The 20,573-nt window shown below is 24.2% G+C and overlaps 1 protein-coding gene and 6 non-coding genes across 7 annotated transcripts in view; 4 read left to right on the plus strand and 3 right to left on the minus strand.

Moving 5' to 3' along the window:
- Positions 1–208: 208 nt before the first annotated feature.
- Positions 209–20,573, plus strand: part of LOC145829184 (armadillo repeat-containing protein 3-like) — a 46,494-nt gene continuing 26,129 nt past the window's right edge. Inside the window, exons 1-6 of the mRNA XM_082936910.1 lie at positions 209–283; positions 2,428–2,545; positions 4,992–5,117; positions 5,756–5,827; positions 12,604–12,782; positions 13,301–13,427. Of these exons, the coding sequence (XP_082793036.1) occupies positions 242–283; positions 2,428–2,545; positions 4,992–5,117; positions 5,756–5,827; positions 12,604–12,782; positions 13,301–13,427 (664 nt within the window). The 5' untranslated portion in view covers positions 209–241. The remainder of the gene's footprint in view (positions 284–2,427; positions 2,546–4,991; positions 5,118–5,755; positions 5,828–12,603; positions 12,783–13,300; positions 13,428–20,573) is intronic.
- On the plus strand, positions 9,015–9,086 carry Trnae-uuc (transfer RNA glutamic acid (anticodon UUC)). The gene has a single exon. It is a non-coding gene; the product is annotated as a tRNA-Glu (tRNA).
- Positions 10,321–10,393, plus strand: Trnak-uuu (transfer RNA lysine (anticodon UUU)). Its single transcript has one exon. It is a non-coding gene; the product is annotated as a tRNA-Lys (tRNA).
- Trnastop-uca (transfer RNA opal suppressor (anticodon UCA)) lies at positions 10,606–10,692 on the minus strand. The gene has a single exon. It is a non-coding gene; the product is annotated as a tRNA-Sec (tRNA).
- On the plus strand, positions 16,047–16,119 carry Trnak-uuu (transfer RNA lysine (anticodon UUU)). Its single transcript has one exon. It is a non-coding gene; the product is annotated as a tRNA-Lys (tRNA).
- Positions 16,993–17,064, minus strand: Trnah-gug (transfer RNA histidin (anticodon GUG)). Its single transcript has one exon. It is a non-coding gene; the product is annotated as a tRNA-His (tRNA).
- Positions 17,072–17,143, minus strand: Trnam-cau (transfer RNA methionine (anticodon CAU)). Its single transcript has one exon. It is a non-coding gene; the product is annotated as a tRNA-Met (tRNA).

The following is a 20,573-nucleotide window of genomic DNA, read 5'->3' on the forward strand; positions in this document are numbered from 1 at the left end:
AAAAAGGTATTTAGAGAAATTGTATATAAAATAAGACATCTTTGTAATTGGAATTTGTATTGGATTATTGAAATTTAGTGTGATAAGAAAAGAAGGATTTATAATATAAATATGAAAAATTAAATTAAAATAAATTTTATATCGCTTATTTTTTATTTAAAAAATAGTGTGTAGAATACTGTTTATCAATACTAAAATTTAACAGATTCATTTGTACACTTAATTTATAAAATAGATAAAAATGAAGAAGCCTAAAAAGGATGATGAGACATCAAGAACCACTGTGAGTTTTTTATTTAACTTTTAAGATACATATTTTTTTGAACAATAATAATTTTTTGGTAAAGGTCCACTGTGAGTTTCTCATTTTAAGTTTTAATTCAATTTTTTTTTAACAATAATATTTTTTGACAAAGATCCAATGTGAATTTTTTATTTAAGATAGATAAATCTAAGTTTTTTTTTAATTATGATGAAGTTACTGTGAGTTCTTACTTTGTTTTAATAAAATAAATGTTTTTGATAAGTCTTTGTCAAATTACAATAATGATTTTATTTTGATAAAAATAAAACATAAAATTTATGTTAAAAAGATAAAACATTTAAATTTAATCCTACAATTGTTAGTTAACATTAAAATATATAGTTTAAGTTTATAAATTTTAATCTTTGGAGCTTATATTACATAATACTAATCCCTTATATAATGTACTCAACAAGTTTTTTTATGTAAAAATCTTAGAAACTATTTTTTTTTTAAATTGTATATGCCTACAATTTATCATGCTTAAAAACTTTTTCAGTAGTCCAGTAATGCTTTGAAAAAATAATTTATTTTAAACATTTGTTTTTATTGTGAATGTTAATATTTACAATATGTTATTGATTAAATAATCTTTGTTTCAATTCATAATGAGAATATATTATAAGTTATATACTTAAATAAGCCCTTGTCTAGTTTAAGTTTTAAGTTTTCCCCTAAAAATTCTTAAGACTTTTTTCTGTTCATCATGAACTCTAGAATATATACTTAAAGTTTTAAAGTTTTCCCATTATATACAAAACTTTTCTTAAAATCACTTAAAGGGCATAGGGGGAGGGGTAAACACCATTTTTTGAAATTTGATCTTATTTTTTATAGTTTTTACTAAGCTACAAAATACTTTTTACAATTTAAAAAAAATCAAAATAATTTTTGAGACATAGCCGGTCAAAGTTGGAGACAACAATAGGTTCCTTATGGGAGGTGCAAACTAAAACAGATAAAATAGACTATTTCACTAAAAATCTATTTTCTCTTACGTTTTTGGAGATAAATACCTCAAACTTTCAGGAAATGTTTGTTGATATATTTAAAAAAATCTGTCGGAAAGAATTTTGAAAAATTAAAAAACAAAAATTATATATAAAAAATAAACAAAAAAACAGTTTTTTTTTGTTATGAAATTTTTATTTTTTCATTTAAAAAATTTTGTTCCAACATAATTTTCTACATATTGCAAGGAACATTTCCTGAAAGTTTGAGGAAGTTATCTCAAAAAACATAGGAGAAGATATATTTTAGTGATTTCTAGTTATTTGCCGTTTTAGTTTGCACCTCCCCTCCCATAAGGATCCTATTGTTGCCTCCAACTTTGACCGGCTGTATCTAAAAAACTATTTTGAATTTTTTAAATCTGTAAAATGCATCTTGTAGCTTAGTAAAAACTACATAAAATAAGATCAAATTCGAAAAAGGTGTTTACCCCCCTGTGCCCTTAAACCTTTTTTTTACTCTCTATCACCAAGTCAAGAATATCTGGTGGAAGTTTCAAATTAATATCTTATGGCTCCCCATTTGCAGGTTATGGCTCCCAATGAGGCCATATTACTCACTTTAGGAAACCCTGGTCTAAAGTAAAAACTGCTCTTAAGTAGTCATATTTTTTCAGGATTCATTTTTACATATGATTAAGTTTGTTAAATCTTCTATGTATGCCAACTGATTTTTGTAATTCTTTTGTCTTTAGCTCATTTTTTTGAAAATAACTGTAGTGCATTTTCTATGTTTTCTATTCATATTTAATTAATAATGTATTTCGTACTTAGATTGATTGGCGATGTGCTAAGCAAAATTAATAAATAAACCTTCCAAACTTTACAAATGAGTAAACTGTATGTAAACTTTGTAATAAAATTCAGTACAAAAACAAATCCTTTTAAGATGCTTAGATCAGTGGTAAATGGTACTAAGAGTTAGTACACTATATTGTCTCTAAATATTTTATATTATACAAATTTTTAAAGTTTGTTTCCAGTAAATTTAGCTTCAACCAGTTGAAAGCAGAGAGTTGAAACTGTTCCAAAATTGTCACATTATTTAGTACTTTAATTCAAAAATTTATTTAAAACAACTATCTAATTATTTATACAGTCTTTTTTTTCCAGTTCAAAGCAGTGGTAATTGAAAGTAAGAACTGTTCCACAGTGGTCACAATGCTCAAATCAGAGGAAGCTGAAGTTTTGACGAAAGCTTGTGAGGCCCTGTTCAGATTTGCACTGAAAGGTTTGTTGTATTCATAATTTTTTACAATATGCATGATAACAATAATATAATGTTTGAAAATCTCAAGTCGGCCTTAGATATATCAATTATTCTTTGTGATTTTTTTGTTTTTATCATACTTCGTATAAAAACTGTTACACTTCAAAAAATTGCTAATGTTTTTACTTGTGCTAATTATATTGTTTAAAGTACTTTCAAGTTCTTCTTCAGCAAACAAGTTAAATCAAAATTTAAAAGTACTTTAAACAATGTTATGTGTATAAAGTTAAAACTTTGTTGATATTTTTGAAGCATAATATTTTTTATGTATAACACAATCTAGATATATTTTTTCCATGACTGTAAACTTTTTGTTGTAAAAAGCTTGTGTAGCCCTGACTAGGTTTGCACTAAAAAATTGTTTTAACTTTTTTTTTTACTCTTAGAATGTTTATTTTTGTCGATAATTACTGTGACGAGGTTTGAGAAGTATAAATCAAGTTCATTTAATTTTGTTCTAAAATAAGTTGAGCAAATTTGTACTGAAACATTTTTTTTTTTTTTTTGCTTAACTTTAAATAAAAAACTAATTGGTTCGCACTATGTTTCATCATGGGTTGGCAGTCTTTTGTGACTCAACTTTTCCTTATAAAAAATTGCCTTCTGGCAGCACTATATATAGAAAAAAGGCTTTGAGGCAGATATTTTAAAGTTGTAATTATTTACATAAAAATACTAATTTAAACAAAAGATTGATAAAACGACCAACAATAGAAAACTATTAATGTTATATTATTAAATTATGAGCCTAATTGTAATTAAGTCTTACAAACCCTATTATTTTTATGGTTTTAAAAAAGTTTGTTTTTAGCCAAAAATAACCTTGCAAGCCACAGATTTGGGCTTTTAGAGCCGCAATTTTTCCAAACCCTTGTGTTGAAAGTTCCAATTTTTTTTATTTAAAAATCTTAACATTTTCAGTTTTATAAAAGCTTAAATTATATATCAGAAGTCATTTTTAAAATAATAATAATTTTAATTGTTGTTAGAGATATAGTTAATTTTGTGAAAAGTTTTTAATACATATCTATGGACTACAACTTTTTTGTAATTAGTTTTCTTGGAGACTTAAAATTGACAAATAACTTTTTTTTTGTAATATTTTTTGGCGATTTTAGTAACTCATGGGCGATTACTAGTAAAAGGTGGAAGGGTTTGAATTTTTGGGCAGTCATATATATTTTTACTTTTTAGCTTGCTATTTTACTAACATACGCCTGTATTTGAATATTTTACCCTGAGATAAAATTTTAACAAATGTTTTTTTTTAAAGTTGGCAATAACTATTTGTAGAATAATTGAACTGAGTTTGTTTTATTATTAGAAATTTTTAAATTAGATGTGTGTGTATGCATTTATACTTGTTAGCGTGTTTTTAATTGTAAATAAAATATTTAAATATAAGGAGTTTATTAAGGGAGAGAAAAAGTTAATGGGCGGTTATTTAATAAAGAGGTAGAGATGATCTCTAATAAAGAGGTAGATTGTGTTTTACATTTCTGTCTAAGTTATAAAAAGATTGCTCAAAAATGTTGAGAGAAATAGAGTTGAAATAAAATATAGATTTTGCCTTTTAAGCTTCAGCCTTCTATAAAAAAATACTATGAAACTCTTAAACTTTGATCATTTATATCTCAAAAGTATCTTAAATTTTTGCAAACGATTAAACTACCTTATTTATTTATGTAAGACTAAGCCTTATGCCTTTAAAAAGTTTTATTCAAATACGTTTTATCTAAATTTAGAATGAAACTAATTTGGTATTTGATGTGTTACATTTTATTTTCAATGGTTGTACTGTATAAAAATTAATTATTTTTGTTAGATAGTGTCTATAAATTTTATAGCTTCTTCTCTATTATTTTGATGATCCATATATACCAATTATTTTTGTTTTTCTCACAAACACTTATTATACATTTATTTTTTTTGCATCTTTTTGTAATTTTAATTTTATGTTCTAGCTTTACCATAACATTTGTTAAGCTAAGATATTTTTTTAAATGTAAAGTATGTTTTAACCAAAATTATTTTTAAGTACCTTAACAAAATATTTAAATAAAAGTTTTTTGCAATTGCAGAAAAACTAAACAGTAGCTCATTTTACAACATATCAATGTTTGTATTATATATGTGTGTTTATATTTATTCTTGTTATCGTTTCAGATTTTAATTGTTTATAAAGTAGTTAAACACAGAAAGTTTTTTTCTGCAATGATACTATTACTTTAACTTTGCAAGTTTTACTCTTAAAAAGAAAGCTTATAAGCAACTGTTTTTAAACTTAATATACTCTACCAAATGGTCTGTCTAAGTCTTCTCAAATATTGTAAAACAAAAACTACTTTCGAAAGTTTCTTGTTTTGTTATTTGTGTGTAGTTTTAAAAGTGTTTATTTTTTTTACAGCTGATGAGAACAAACTATTACTGCATTCACTGAACACAATTGATTATCTGATTCCGCTGCTAGATCATGAAGATAAGTATGTGAAAAGATATGCTATAATGGCCTACTCTGTTATGGTTAAAAACAGTTAGTTGATTTTTGATTTATTTTATAACTTTAATCTGTTAGAAGAAAATATATGACCTAATGGCTAACTTTTTAACGGTGAAAAAGATTGTATAAATAGTTTGTCTATTCATGATTTTTAAAAGTTTAACTCATAAAAAATTCTGAAATTTTTTATAATGGCTTGTAGTGAAATATTGCCACTTCTCTATACTTTTTTATTTTTTGCCTACAGTGATTGAAATTATTGAAAAGTTTCTAATTGAAATTGTAAAATTTTTTGTGCATTTGGTACCACAAAAATTTTCTAATTTCTATTTTTAAAATTTATTTCTGATTATTTTATCTTTTTAGTTCACTTTGAAAGTTTAGTAGTTGTTTATTAATTATTTTATTTTTTATACTTAAAAATTTTGTACAAAAATTAAACTGGTTATAATAATTCAAATTTACAATTAATTTGGTATGGTTACTTGGAAAAAAGAATCTTACAATGCCTAATGATACTCAAAACTTTAAGTTACTTTTTATAAATTTAAAATAGTACTTTTTAAAATAAGGCTGTAAATTTTGTAAACGACAAAACATATTTGAAAAAGTAATTAATGATTATAATATTGGAAAAAATTTAATATTTTTAAATAATTACAATATTACAGGTGAAATAAGAACATATATGAGAAATGTGAATCCAACTTGCATCACTTCAGCTATTGACCTGCTTTCTGATGGTGAGTATTTTTATATATTAACTAATTTTATTATTATAAAACTTGTATAACTTCAGCTATTGGTCTGCTTTCTGATGGTTAGTTATATTATATATTTTATTAATTATATAAAAAATAACATAATATGTTGAAATGTTGTATCACTTCTGCTATTGATCTGCTCTTTGATGGTTTGGGTTATTTAATTTATAATTTTAATTATATTCAATTTATATTACACCTGCTGTTGATATCTTATATGGATATAATAAACAATTTAAATATTATTTTATTTGTATTTAAGTTCAATGGCCACATTGAAACAGTAAACAATGTCCTAGTTATTTGGAGTATAAAAATTTATTTCTGCGTTCCCATAGCTTCAAAACTCATATTGAATTTTGAAAACATAAAAAGTTTAAGTTGATGAAATAAAAAGTATTTGAACTTATCATCATTTAAGCTTTTAAGTTAAAAGATCTGAAGACATAGTTTTTTGTAATATGGGTTGTAAAACCTGGGTTCGTTGTTTAAATTTCCCCAACATTTGAAACTTTTTTTTCTATGCATTTGCAAATGCAGTGGCTCAATCTTGTAAACCTGCTTTTGTTTAAAATTTGAATTAAAAAAATAATTTTTGTCAAAACGAAATTAAAACCATACCCATGAGCTCAGGTTTTTCTACCTGGTCAGAAATAGATTTCAAATTAATTTTATAAAGGGGGAGTTTTAACATGTGTTTTGTTTCTTTATTACAGCGAATTGAATAAATAAAGAGTTACAACTGTGTATCAACTTAGCTTTGTTTTATTTTGATCATTTGTTGTTACTTAATTTAGCTTTAACAAAGTGTTTAAATATAATGTTGTTGGGAAAAGTTTTACGATAGAGGATAATCAACTTTTACCACTAGTAAAAAAGTTTTAATTAACAAAACTATATTTGAACTTATTGTTGTTTAATTTAATGCTTAATAAAAACTACTTAAAAACTTAGATTTTCTACTAGTGTTTAAATATATTTTTTTTAATTTTTGTTTAAATAAATTATTGTCGTTGTTTGGTAGGTATAAGTTTTTTATAGCTCCTAAATAATTTAAAAAATATGTTTTTTTATTATACATTCTATTTCATCAAAATCAAAATAAATTTATTATTAACTTTTTATGTAAAAAGCTTTTTTTCTAAATAGGCACAATCATACTTATGATAAAATTAATATGCATTTGCTTTTATATAAATACATTTTTACTATTTATGAAAAGTAAAATGTTTAGTATTTAATTTTGCCAATAATTTTTTTTTTTTTTAATTTTTGCGAAGTGTTTTTGTAGTCTTTAAATTATAATTATATATTTTAAGATTGCAATATGGTTTACTTCATAGAACTTTAACTTGAAAATAAAAGCTTTGTTTTGATGTATTAACTTTATAAAGCTAATTTTAGTAAGTTAAATAATTTCTGAAAAAAATTATAAACAAACTTAAAAAATTTTAGGTACCTTTATTTTGAATTTTAGCTAAAGTTTATTTAAACTATGAGTAATTAAAACTTTAAAATTTCACTTAACATGTGTTTAGATATTAAAATACTTTTTTCAATGTTTATTTTAGTTATAATTTAAAAATAGTTTTTATAACACGAAATTTAATCGAATCGTTTTTCAAGTTCTTATAAAAACTAGACTAACATTATGAATAAATGTATCTGCATAAATGAACAAACTCAGTTTCATATATTACTGTGTTTAATAAAACAGCAATGTAATGCTTTTCTTATATTTTGTAGTGATCTAGTATTAAATAAATATTTGTATACTAACCCATTATTTTACTTTTTATAAATAATTGTAAGTTACTAGTAGGTAGTGAGCATATCACAATTTAAGATAGTTAATTAACTTGAATTGAGTCAATTAACTTTTTAGTGTAAAGTTTTTTTAATTTTAAACGCCAAATTTGAAGATAAATAAAAAACTAGAAAAACTTTAAAATGTTTAAAGTTTTAATTACTTTTGATACAAATTTACAAGCTGCATGTGTAAATTTTTTGTTTGAGAAACCTTGGAAGTTCTTTATATTAAAACTATGGACTAAGCTAATATAAACATTCGTTATTTTATTTAAGCATAATTTATATTGTAGTTTTAGCTTTGAATTTGTATTATATGCATATTTGATATGATACTACTGTAGCATACATAATATATTTCAAAAACTAAAATATTTTAAAGTTTTCAATAAAATAAATCTAATAAATAGATGTATGCTCAAGTTTTTAACATGTCTGATTTATTAATATTTCATAAAATTGTACAGTATAAAAATACTTGTCGCTTACAACGCAAAATTCAAACTATAATTTTCAAATGCAAATTAATAAAATTTAGTTAATAAATAAGCTGAAATTGTTTTATATATTTCCAAGGGTTTTAATAGTACCAAAACAACTTGAAAGCTTAGCTTTGACTCATTCAAAAATAAATTAAAGTTTTAAAGCAGAATTTGTACTTTATTTCTAATAAAACAGTATTTATGTTATAACAAAGCTCCTAATTCCAAAACTGAATTTAGTTTAAAAGTTTACATGTATATGTGAAGTGTATAATGTAAAAATATTTATTTAATGATATATATATATATATATAAACATTATATTAATTCAAAAGTATTTGTTGAAGTTTTAAATATTTTGCTTTTAAAAAGTGTTTAAACATAAACTGATCCATATCAAATAATAAATACAATATTTATAAAAATAGTTATATATAAATGCTTGCAATCAAGCATGTACTGTACACTTGAAAAGTTTTTTTATTTGTAAGTATTTCAATTGTAAAAAAATTGGTTAATAAGCTGTGTTTGATTACAATAAGTTTAGCATAGTGTTTCAACTAGTTTCAAAAAGCTCTGTTTACATTAGTTAAAAATAAAATGTTTTTACAGTTAAAACATATTTACATATAAATTTCAAAAAAGTTCCTACATCGGGAATCGAACCCGGGCCGCCTGGGTGAAAGCCAGGAATTCTAACCACTAGACCATGTAGTGCTGTGTAGAAATTTATAAGTATTAATTTATAAAAGCTTTAGACACAAACTACATGCCGAGCTAATTTATTTCAATTAAATGTTGCAACACCTTCCAAATTACATAATTGATTAAAGTATTATCAGTTTATATAGCGCACATTATTCTCTTCCCCACAGTCCTACATGGTCTAGTGGTTAGGATTCCTGGCTTTCACCCAGGCGGCCCGGGTTCGATTCCCGGTGTAGGAACTTTTTGGTAAATAATTTTGATCTTAGTATAAGTAGCAGTGTAACCTATCTTAGTATAAGTTAAGTAGCAGTGTTTGCTTTTTAAGCTTACTTTATTTATAACTTTTGAAAGTAAAAGAAAGTTTTTACAGCCTACATAAATGTTTTTGTTTTAAAATATTTAAAAGTACTATCAAATTTTTTTTATTTCTATATTTGTTTTTAACTTAAACTCACAAAGTTTTCTAGCACTAAATAATGAACTTGATTAAAAAAAATAGTCTGTAATCTATTTTTTCAATCTATAGCAGCTTTAAAAAAAGTAATATTCTTTACAAAATTTAATTAGGGAAACTCTAAATCTAATTTAGTTTTTTTGTTAACGTTTCTACTTTATAGCTATTAAATATTAAACTTTTTTTTAAATAAAATTATGAATTTATGTAGTTGATTTATAAATACTATAGCTAAGTTAAAACAAATTTTAGAAACATTTCATACTTGTAATTTTATTGGCTAAACTTGATGGTAACTATGCTAAAACTTATAATAGTTTCAGTTAAAAAATAAATATACTCATGAATTAATAATTCTTTCAAGCGTATGTAATAAACAAATTGAAGTTTTCTTAGCTGTTTAAATTTGTTTAAAAACAGAAATTATTTAAATATGCAACCGATATTTTTCTAAACCTTCACAAGCTATATAAAAAAACAAAATGATTTTATATAGTATGTATTAAATATTTAAATTTACATATGGATGACTAGAGCTTGTATAAATATATAGTAGAAAATAGTAAAAGCTACGGAATTATACAATTGTAAACCAGAATTTTCAAATAAACCTTATTAACTTTGAATAAACATATTGGAATTTCTAATGGGTGTTTGGTTAAAAAAAAAACTTTCAACTTGTACATGACAAACAATTTATTTTAGTATAAGCTTTTAAAAAATTGTTAATAATAGGTTTAAGCTTTTTTAATATAAGCTTATATAAATTTTATGTAGTTTTGCTGATTTAATATTATTTAAAATTGATTGAAAAGTTTTACTTTGCGTTGATAAAACATAGGAGCTATGTAAAAAATCTAAAGCTTGTACGCATAACACCAACTTAAAAATTAAGTTTATTACACAATACATGCCCTTACTTTAGCAATCAGCAGTCTTACCTAATCAAAGTTTTAATTATTACGTTACATAATGTAAAGCTTGCCTTTATAAACGCTGCAAATCAGTTTCACTCGTGAGCCTGGCTAGCTCAGTCGGTAGAGCGTTGGACTTTTAATCCAACGGTCAGGGGTTCAAGTCCCCTGTCAGGCTCCTCTTTTCAAAAACATTTTTTTTGGTTATTTATTTAAATTTTATAAAAATGATCGCCTGAAAGGTGGAATCGAACCACTCTATCAATCGAAAACTGGCTTGTAGTTTGTACTTAAAGCTTTTATAAGTATATCTAAGTTATTTTTTGTAAAAAAAAATGTTGGACCCCCTTTTATGGCCTTTTTATTAATTATTAGAAAAATTAATATTGGCGCCTGAAAGGTGGAATCGAACCACTCTGACGTTAGTCAGCTACGGGTTTGAAGCCCGCACACCAGACCACTGAAGCTCGTTCAGGCGACAGGTTGAATGACAAACCTGATATTTATACGCGTCGGTTCGCTTGCATGCGAGCGTTTGTTGGTTACGTCATGAAACGAGAGAAGCTTGTTCGGTAGGGCTAGAAAATTTGAGAGAGTAGTTTTAGTGCAGTGATTTAGCTGCATTCACTTAGCTTTGCAAGCATTCCATTTCTGCTTAGCTCAGCATTTTTATTTGCTTGCTTATGCAAGTGTTTATCAGTAAATCTAAAGCTAAGTGTTGTCGTTCGTTTTTATTCATGCTTGCAAGAAAAACTCAAATCTGGGTGTAAACTTATTACAGTCTTTATTTTAAGCCAGATAATTGTTTATTAAACGTTGTTACTTATATATGAAATTTGTTTTTAGTTAATTTTTAAACCGTTTAACTTTATTTAATGGTTCAACAAAGTTAAAATTAAGATAACTTCACAGTTTATAATATAAACAGTGTATGTTTTTCTAATCATAAAAATATAAAATGTACTGTGCATATTTGTACAGAAAAAAAGTAAACCGACAAAGCAATATTAAAAATAAATTTAAATTAATTACAATAATATAAGTTTATAAATTACTATCATAAATAGTGTAAAACATTTGTATACCTATCTAGCATTTTGATTTTTATTAAAAATATGTGGTTATCGGTATTTAGTTTTGATTAATATTTTAAGAATATTTTCTTTATTAATGAATTAGCATTAAATAAAAAAATATTTTGTTCTTAAAACTTGTCTTGCTATTACCGTGAACTGGTTTTAGCTAACTTTTTATTTGTAAACACATAAACTTTTATTCATATAATAGTAAAAAGCAACTTGTTTTTGTTCAAAACAATAAACAAGTTTACTTATAAATTGTTGTTCTCCTACAACCCTTATTTTTGTTAAAAATGAATTAACATATATTTTTATAATTTTTTTATTTCATTATGACAACATAAGACAAGACGCTTGTCAAAATTGTGATTTCTCTAATTTCATTTAATAAAACAGTTAAATTAATATATGTGTTGTGTCATTTACCATAATAATTTGTACCATGTGTATAAAATGCTAGTAAAAATATTATTTATGATAGACAAGTTTACTTATGCAAAAACTTGTTTGTTGTTATTTAGCCTATTTATAAATAAATAATTTAAAGCTACTTTAAATTAGTGACAATATAGATTACAAGTAATAATAATTTAATATACTTAAATAACAAGTAATAACATAAGTACAGCTTGCTTGCCTTATTTTATGTTGTTTAGCTAAAAATTTTTATATTAAAAAGTTGAGTACTAACGATAAATTCTCAGAAGACAAAGTATGGTCGAGTTTGCTTTCTTGCTCTTTATGGCATCTTGACTAATAAAATAATAAATATAGTATTTACAAACAATTTTAAAACAAAAAATACTAAATTTATTTTATTAAGAACTAAATTGATTTTTTAAACAAAATACGAAGTAGTTATTAAGTTTACTGCTTTTAATTGTGCCGTTTAGTAATTAAATATGAATATAAAGACTAATAACATTATTAATTCATTTACAAAAGAGGACGAAGTAGTAATCAAATTTGCCTGTATTATCTTATGCCATTTAGTGTATACTATAAATATAAATAAACAATATTGTATGACTGATTTTACTATCAATAATTATAAATACTAACAATTAAATAAAAGTTAATGTAGTTTATAAAAATTAATAATAAACCAACAGAAGACGAAGTAGCAGTCGAATCCGCTTGTTTATTATTATTATTATTTTGCTATCTAGTTTATAAAGTAATAAGTTATTTACAATAAACTTACAGAGGACGAAGTAGCAGTCGAACTTTTTTATTATTTTTATTCTTATTGTGCCATCTAGCTTATAAAGTAATAAGTTATTCACTAAAATTTATAATAATTTTACAGAGGACGAAGTAGTAGTGGAATTCGCGTGTCTTCTCTTATGCCACCTTGCGGACGACTTCACGCACAAATCCGTCATTCGCGACGGTGGCGCCATAGAGCAGCTCGTCTATTTGGCCCAATCAAGTCAAGATGCAGATGTTCAGCATAACTCGCTGTTGTGTTTGAATAAATTAGTTGAGGTTTGTTATTATTTATAATAGTTATATAATATATTACTTATACTATTATTATATGTTTAACATAACTCGTTGCTCTGTTTAATAAATTAGTTGAGGTTTGTTAGTAGTGTTATTATAATATGTTATTGTTTCTATTAACACTGATATATCTTTTAGGTTTTTGTGTTTCTCGCCCTATCAAGCACTGATAACGATAAAAACTTGAATTTACTTTGCTAAATATTTTATCTGTTACAATTTTTTGGTTTAGGGTTTTTGTTAATTATACCAGAAAACAAAAAATATCTAAGTTAAATTATGTATTTATATTTTTACCTGCATACTGTATGTACTGAAAAAATAACATTATCAACAGTTTTTTCTCTACTATGCGTTTACCTTTGGTTATGACGTAATAACTGCATTAAAAGTTGTATAGTATTATAAAAGTACTTCAATTTGAAAGTGTGCAGTAAAACTTATTTTAACTGTATAACTTAATTATCTACCTCAGTCTTAATAATCATTCATTTACACAGGATTTCGAAAGCAGAATGAAAGTTAGAGACGCGGGCATAATAACAAGTTTGATGGAAAGAGTCAATTCCGAATATCCGACAATACAGATGGTCGCTTTGAGTACATTGGCTGTATTGTTGCAAGACGGTTAGTAGTTAATTGAATTTAAATTAGTGCATGATTAAAATAGTATTTGAATATAATATACATTGGTTGTACTGTTACAAGTTGGTTTGTTGATTGTTTGAACTGTTTATATTAGCTGTATTTTTACAAGATGGTCAGTAAAACACTTATAAACCAAATTGAATATATGATTAGAATTAAGTTAAATTTAGTATATTGATTGTACTGTTACAAGTTGGTTTGTTTTTATTGTTAGCTGAATATGCACGAGCTGTACTAGCTGTGCTATTTTAAGATGATTAGAAAAACAGCTCATTCAGTATATCGACTGTATAACTAGAAGATGGTTGTTTTTAAATAAAGTTTAATACACTGGCTGTACTTCAAAAAGATGGTAAGATAACCATGTGTTAAGTTGACTATACTACAACAAGGCAAAAGTTTACTAATAAATAGGTGTACTATTAAAGGACTTTTGCAAAAAATTTATGATTCAATACGTTTATGTTTAAATGACTAAAAAATTAAAAATGTAACCTATATTTTCACAAAATGATTAAAAATAAGATGAGTTTATACTTTTGCTTTTAAAAGTAAACTTAAAATGAAAGTGTTTTTAAATAGACAAACATTTTGAAAAATAGTTCCAAAGCGTCGAAGATAAATTTTTAAATCAGCTTTTTTGTTATAAGAATAATAAAATGTTTTATTTATATTTTCTAGATGTGTTGAAAAATTCGATTAAAATGAAAAACATTAGTTAGAGTATTACAAGAAATTTGATAAAATAAAAAAAAGTTTGAAAGTTAAACAGTATTTTAAAGATGTTAATTGTGATTCTAAAAGTTGTTAGAAAATAAATAAAGATAGTTTAACGCGTTGTTTATACTAACATCCCCAAAGTTTGAAGTAATGTATATAAAACTGCTTTATTTTTCGCTGTAAATATGTTATTAATATATATAAATTATACTTAACTTGTAAGTTCATTTTCACTCTGTTTTTATAATAACTTTCAAACTAGCGTTCATTACATTATATCAAAGATAAATAAATGATAAAGAAAATTTAGATAAAGTCAGTATAAATGTTAAATTTTAGTGTGCATAGAAAAGTTATAATGTGCTCAGTTTTTATAAGTTTGGAATAAATGGTTTATGCTACAATACAGTGGTAATGTTTATAATATATAACTATGTTATTGAGCCATGTCACTGAAAAATACTTTAAAATAATTATAACATATCAATTGTTCGGGTAATTTGAAAAACCTGTAAACTGTTTGTTTAAAACTGTAAATCGTTTACATATTAGCTGAGTCGGCAAAAAATTAAAGATTTTTTTTAATACCTTATAAGCCATTTTACTGAAACATATAAATAATGAATCAAAAAACATATTGCTTTAATATTTTAAATTAAATAAATTAACATGAAAAACGCTTTATTTCTTGAATCAGTAAGTATGCAAGTAGTTTGCAGGTTTTTCAAGCTACCCATTGTATGCTACTAGAAAGTAGTATGTTTGCTTACTTAAGGTATTTAAAAATTGTTATTATTTAATTGTAAAAACTAGTATTGTTGCTAATTATTAATCATTTATTTGCTTTGATAAATAATTACTAAAAATATTACTTTGAAATTAAAATTGTTGTTTAAAAACAAAGTTGAATATTTTACTGTTATATTAAAATTACTAAAAATAACACTGAAGGTGAAGTATGTTATCTTAATCTTAGTTTCTGATTATAAATACATTTTAAATGATTAGTTTTGTTTAGAAAATAAGTTTAGTCAAAATGAATATAATCAGAGTTTAAAAAGTGTAAATTAATTAATAAAATGATTAATTATCTTATATTAAAAGTTTTTAAAAAATTGATACAACAAATAAACTTATTGCTTAAGATTCTACAAGTTGATAAAACTATGATTTTTATTGGCAACATAAAAAACTTAAAAGCAAAAATATGTTTAAAGACAAAGTTTAAAATTGTAACTTATGTTGTTATATGATATGCCAAGTATTGAATTAAATTATGATAAACTAATTTGAAATTTGAAAAGATAAAAGTTAAAAAACATGAAGTATACATTAGTTTGGAGTATTAAATAAATAGTAGTGTGTAAGCTTTTATTAATTTGTTTTATAAAAATAAAAGCTGTATATATCTATTTTATGTAAAAAAAATTGTACAGTATAAACTGAAACTATTGAAATTTGAATAAGTTTACCGATAAAAAGTTCTAATCTCCTACAATATATTTAAAACAAATCTAAAATTCATTTCAGAATATTGATGTGTAAATTATTATGATTATTTAGTACTCAAAAAATACTGATTAAATTAAGTATCCATTAGGCAAGGTTTAAACTTGCTATTGATTAATATGAAGTTTTAAATTTGATCTCAAAAACTTTTGATTTAGTTTATAAACCGTTTACCAATCATTAAAAAACAAGTGAACTTTAAAACAATTCATACCTAAATACATAAAATTTTAACTGGTACTTAAAAACAATTATAAAATAAAACACTCATTTCAATCAGTGTTTGTTTAAGAATATACTAGAAATTGAAACCCACTTTAATACCGCAAATGTAGGTTTATAATCGCTAAAAATCTCATCTGTTCGTGAGCCTGGCTAGCTCAGTCGGTAGAGCGTTGGACTTTTAATCCAACGGTCAGGGGTTCAAGTCCCCTGTCAGGCTCCTTTTTTAATTTAAAATTTCCATTTAATAGTTTATTTAACCAAGTATATAAATATTATATTAAAAATTTTAATAACAAGTGAAACTAATACTGATACTTCAAATTTGTATCGGTTTAGTGATTTTAAAAGTTATTTAGATTTAAATTTGAAGTACTTAAATCTTTCTATTAAAATTTGAATACATTTAAAACCGCTAAGTTAGCGGTGCAGATTATCGGTAGAGGGGTTAGAGCAACTAGTTTAAAAGGTAATTTTGAAATAATATTAAAGAAAGATGTAAAATAAACTGCATTATTTTTGTTATTACGTCACTACTAAACGTTTTTTTTTTTGAGAAAATTACAAAAACTCTAATACTTTATGTTATATAGAACCGGGTTGGCAGCCTTTTATAAGGGGTGGGCAAATTTTTAGAAAAATGTTTGTTTTCGGGCTACATAAACATTGTACTAAGCTATATTAAAATAGTTTAAACCAGAAATGTGATAAATATATGTTAATGATTTAGCATTTCCATGGTTAACAGTTTGTTTATATAAAAATTTTAATCAAGGCAATAAGCTTCTACAAATATTCAAACAAAAACCTCATAGTAATACTTGTTTATATAAATTTTATAAAGATTAGTATCAAATCACCATAAAGCTTTAAAGAAGTAATGTAACCAGAAATCGGGCCATTAGTTATACAAAACTTTACATGATTATTACTTCCAAATCAAATTACAATTTTTTTATTCACATTCAATAATTAGTTAACAAAATTTGTAACCTGAAGTTTAACCACTTACAAAGTATGCGAACAATAAAAAACACAAATCAACAAATATAAAGAAAATTATTTAAGTAGCATACGTTAGTAACAAAAAATGTGCTGTAACCAGGATTTGAACCTGGGTTGTCACGGCCACAACGTGAAGTACTAACCACTATACGATTACAGCGAGAAAGTAGCAGAGGATGGTTTCGATCCATCGACCTCTGGGTTATGGGCCCAGCACGCTTCCGCTGCGCCACTCTGCTGTTAGAAAATCTCGCTATTAGAGTATATAAACCTAAGCCTAAAGGCAGAGCACATTTGCATGCTAATTGCTTTTCTCTTTAATGCTTAAAAGTTTTAAATTTTCATTTAGCTTTTGTTAGCAATTAAGCTGGGTTCCTTAAATATACCTCCATTTGAATTTAAGTTTAAAACCATCACTTTTAGTGTACAAAATTGAACAAAATGATTAAGTGTGCAATGTGATTATTATATACTTTGTTTGAGATAGTTTCCATAAAATTTAGTAACGAACTTTTGCAACTTTACAATAATAATATAACTTTTTAGCATTTTAAATACAACATGTTAATATGACGTAATTATTTAAAATTGTTGACAATGTAAAATTTTAAGATTTTTAGATAAAAGTTATAATTATAAAATTTAAATAAAAAAATTATCTAAAAACTATAAAATAGAAAGATTTTTAGAAATTTGTAAAGATATAGCTAAGCTGTTTATAAAAACAAAATCGTTATAAGTTTTGATTGTAAAATTGTTTATAAGAACTTTAAAATCTTCTAAAGTTTAAAAGATAAATTTTTAATTCATGCAATAGCTTGCTATAGTTTTCAAAAATCTAAATAAGTTATGTTACTTTTATTCTATAGCTATAAACAAAATTTGATTGAAATAGTTTTTTTAGTCAGAATATTATTATTATTACTATATCATTAAAAGTTCAACTTAAAAAAAAATTGTTATATAATCTAGTTTAGGTTTTTAAATAAGTAATCAATAACTTATTATTAAGCTCATATTAATTGCTGCGCGTCTTCTAATTCCAAAACACATTTGAGCTGCTAATTAAACTTTGGCAAATTTTGTAAGTTTATAAGCTTTTTATAGTCTTTATGTAAACAGAAGTTTTAAGCTTTTATATTTCTTTCAAGCTATTGTAACAGTTTTTAGCTACAATTTAATGGTTATTTTAGCATGTTTATTAGCTCATTCAAATAATACATTTTTACTTTAATTATGAGCAAGTTTATTAAAAACTTATTAAAATTAAAAATGCTTATACACTGCTTATTAAAAACTTTTAAACATATTTTGTTTGTTTATAAACAATTAAAATTGAACTATCTTTGAAAATTTTAATATTAAAATGTGCTTCAAATATTTTTTATTTTAAGTGAGTAGGCTTAAAATTTCATTTATAATTATACCTGTTTAGATTTTAGACAATCAAATTGCAATTAACATAACAAACTAAATAAAAACAACTTTTATTGATTAATAATGTAAATTAACTGATTTTGAGATACTTAAAATTATTCATCAGTAAAAAGTTTTTGTTAGACTTAACTGATTCTTACAATACTAACACTTAAGCTTAAGTCTGGTAAATTAAATAAGTTATGGTTTTTTAAACTCTTTTAATAAGCTTCAATGTATTTTTAGACTACAGCTTTTAGAATAAGGTATCCTAAATCATTTTATTTGAACTTTGTTGTAAAGAAATTATATAAAAACTTAATTATTATTTATAATATCAAATGAAATAAGTAGACCTAGCTGAAGTAATTGATAGTCAATCTAGTTTATTTTAGCTGCTAAGGTTTAAAATGTTGTTAAAAAGTTACAAGCAACAAATAGTCCATACATTTCACTTTTATATCAAGATAACTCACAAACTAATATTTTTGATAAACTTTGATTTGCAGATAGACAACTTTCAATATTGTGAAACTTAATACAAACCTTGAGAAATAAATGTGTTTTTATACAATCTGATAGATCAGTAATAATAAGCTTCTCAATTTTATCTTATAATTAAGCATTTAACTCAAGTATACATTTATTATTGGCAATTAAGTCTGTTTTAATTATTTTAACAGTATTTTCAATAAATAAGAGTTTAGATAATTTTTAAAACCAGATATTTGTATTAGGTTTTAACTTACTTTTTAAACTGAACTTGTTCATTAAAAAGTAAACCTTTCAACTTTATTCTAATACATATCAAGTAGTATATTGAAGCAAATTTTCATGCAAAAAATAATTACACAAAATAGCTTGGTAAATGAAGACGTTGTAGTGACGTAATCGTTGTTTTAAAGCATTTTGTTTTACAAAATACAAAGTAAGTTACAATCAATTTTACTTAATCATCAAGTTATATACTAAATTAGTCATTGTAATTTGAACTGGTGTCAGACCGGTACACATTAATTTGTAACCTATAAACGCGCCAATTGTTAATTAGTAGTGCGTGACTTGTATTATTTCTTAAGTAAGTGCATATACCTTTGGTTACTTAATATTTCAATTTTACTTTTGTGTAGAACGTTTTAGACTTTCTTTTACATAGTTTAATAACATTGTTGCATCATTATTATATTAACTCTAATATAACTTTTTATTTTAAGTTGTTTTTAAATGCATAAGTAAAAACTAAAGCAACAAATACTATTATATAACTACATAATATTTTCAACAAAATATCTCACAAGTGAATAAAATAATATTTTTTGTTAAATTTTTTTTTCATAGTATTTCAATTTCTAATGTTGTAAAGTTTCATACAAAATGTTTAAAAAAAGAAGTTTGTTTATTTCAATTTGTTTTAGCAGTACTAAAGAAGTTTTTAAGTATATTTCTTAATTCATTCGACTGAAGTGTATTTATCATTACCTTTTAAGTACATGTTCTTACTATAACTGTTACAAATTATTTCAATAGCGAAAAGTTTTAACTTGTTTAAGTTATTTGTTTTTAGAGTGAACCTTAAATCTATTTTCTCATAATATACTAAATATCTTTATAATTAGGTTTTTTTTATTCATTTAACTGAAGTGTATTTATCATTGTCAATTAAACATGTGTTCTCATCAAAACTTTTAGACATTTTTTTCAGTAGAGATAAGTTTTAACTTGTTTAGATTATTCTTTTAGAGTGAACCTTTAATCTACTTTCTCATAATATACCATACACAGTAATGAACCAATGCAAAAGTTTTCATACGAAATTGCACAAAAGTAGATGTTTTCATTTTAACTTTTCAGTGACGTAGTGACTATCTAAAGGAAAAATTTATTTATAAAGCATAAAATAAAGACCAGAAAATGCTGGTTCGATGTGTTAAGATTAGTTTTGTTGATATCGTTCAAGTATTTTAACTGGTGTAAACCAGCATAAGTTGTCAAACAAATTAAAATACTCTGTTATAAACGGAATAGACATAAAAAAGGTGCGCGCTCCGAACACAGGCAAAAAGCGTACCTTGCAGCTTGGAGATTAATTTTACTCTCTTCACTCATAACAATAACTGACATTTTTATTAAAGTACGCTTTAAATATACTATGCATAATTTTTTCAAAGTAAAAATTGTATTATATTTGCTTGGGTCGTTATAATACTCTGTTATGGAATGTTAATTTTCATTAGTTTTGTAAATTGTTATAAA

The sequence above is a fragment of the Thalia democratica genome, chromosome 2, assembly GCF_965202585.1.
Source record: "Thalia democratica chromosome 2, ktThaDemo2.hap1.1, whole genome shotgun sequence".
Taxonomy (NCBI): Eukaryota; Metazoa; Chordata; class Thaliacea; order Salpida; family Salpidae; genus Thalia; species Thalia democratica.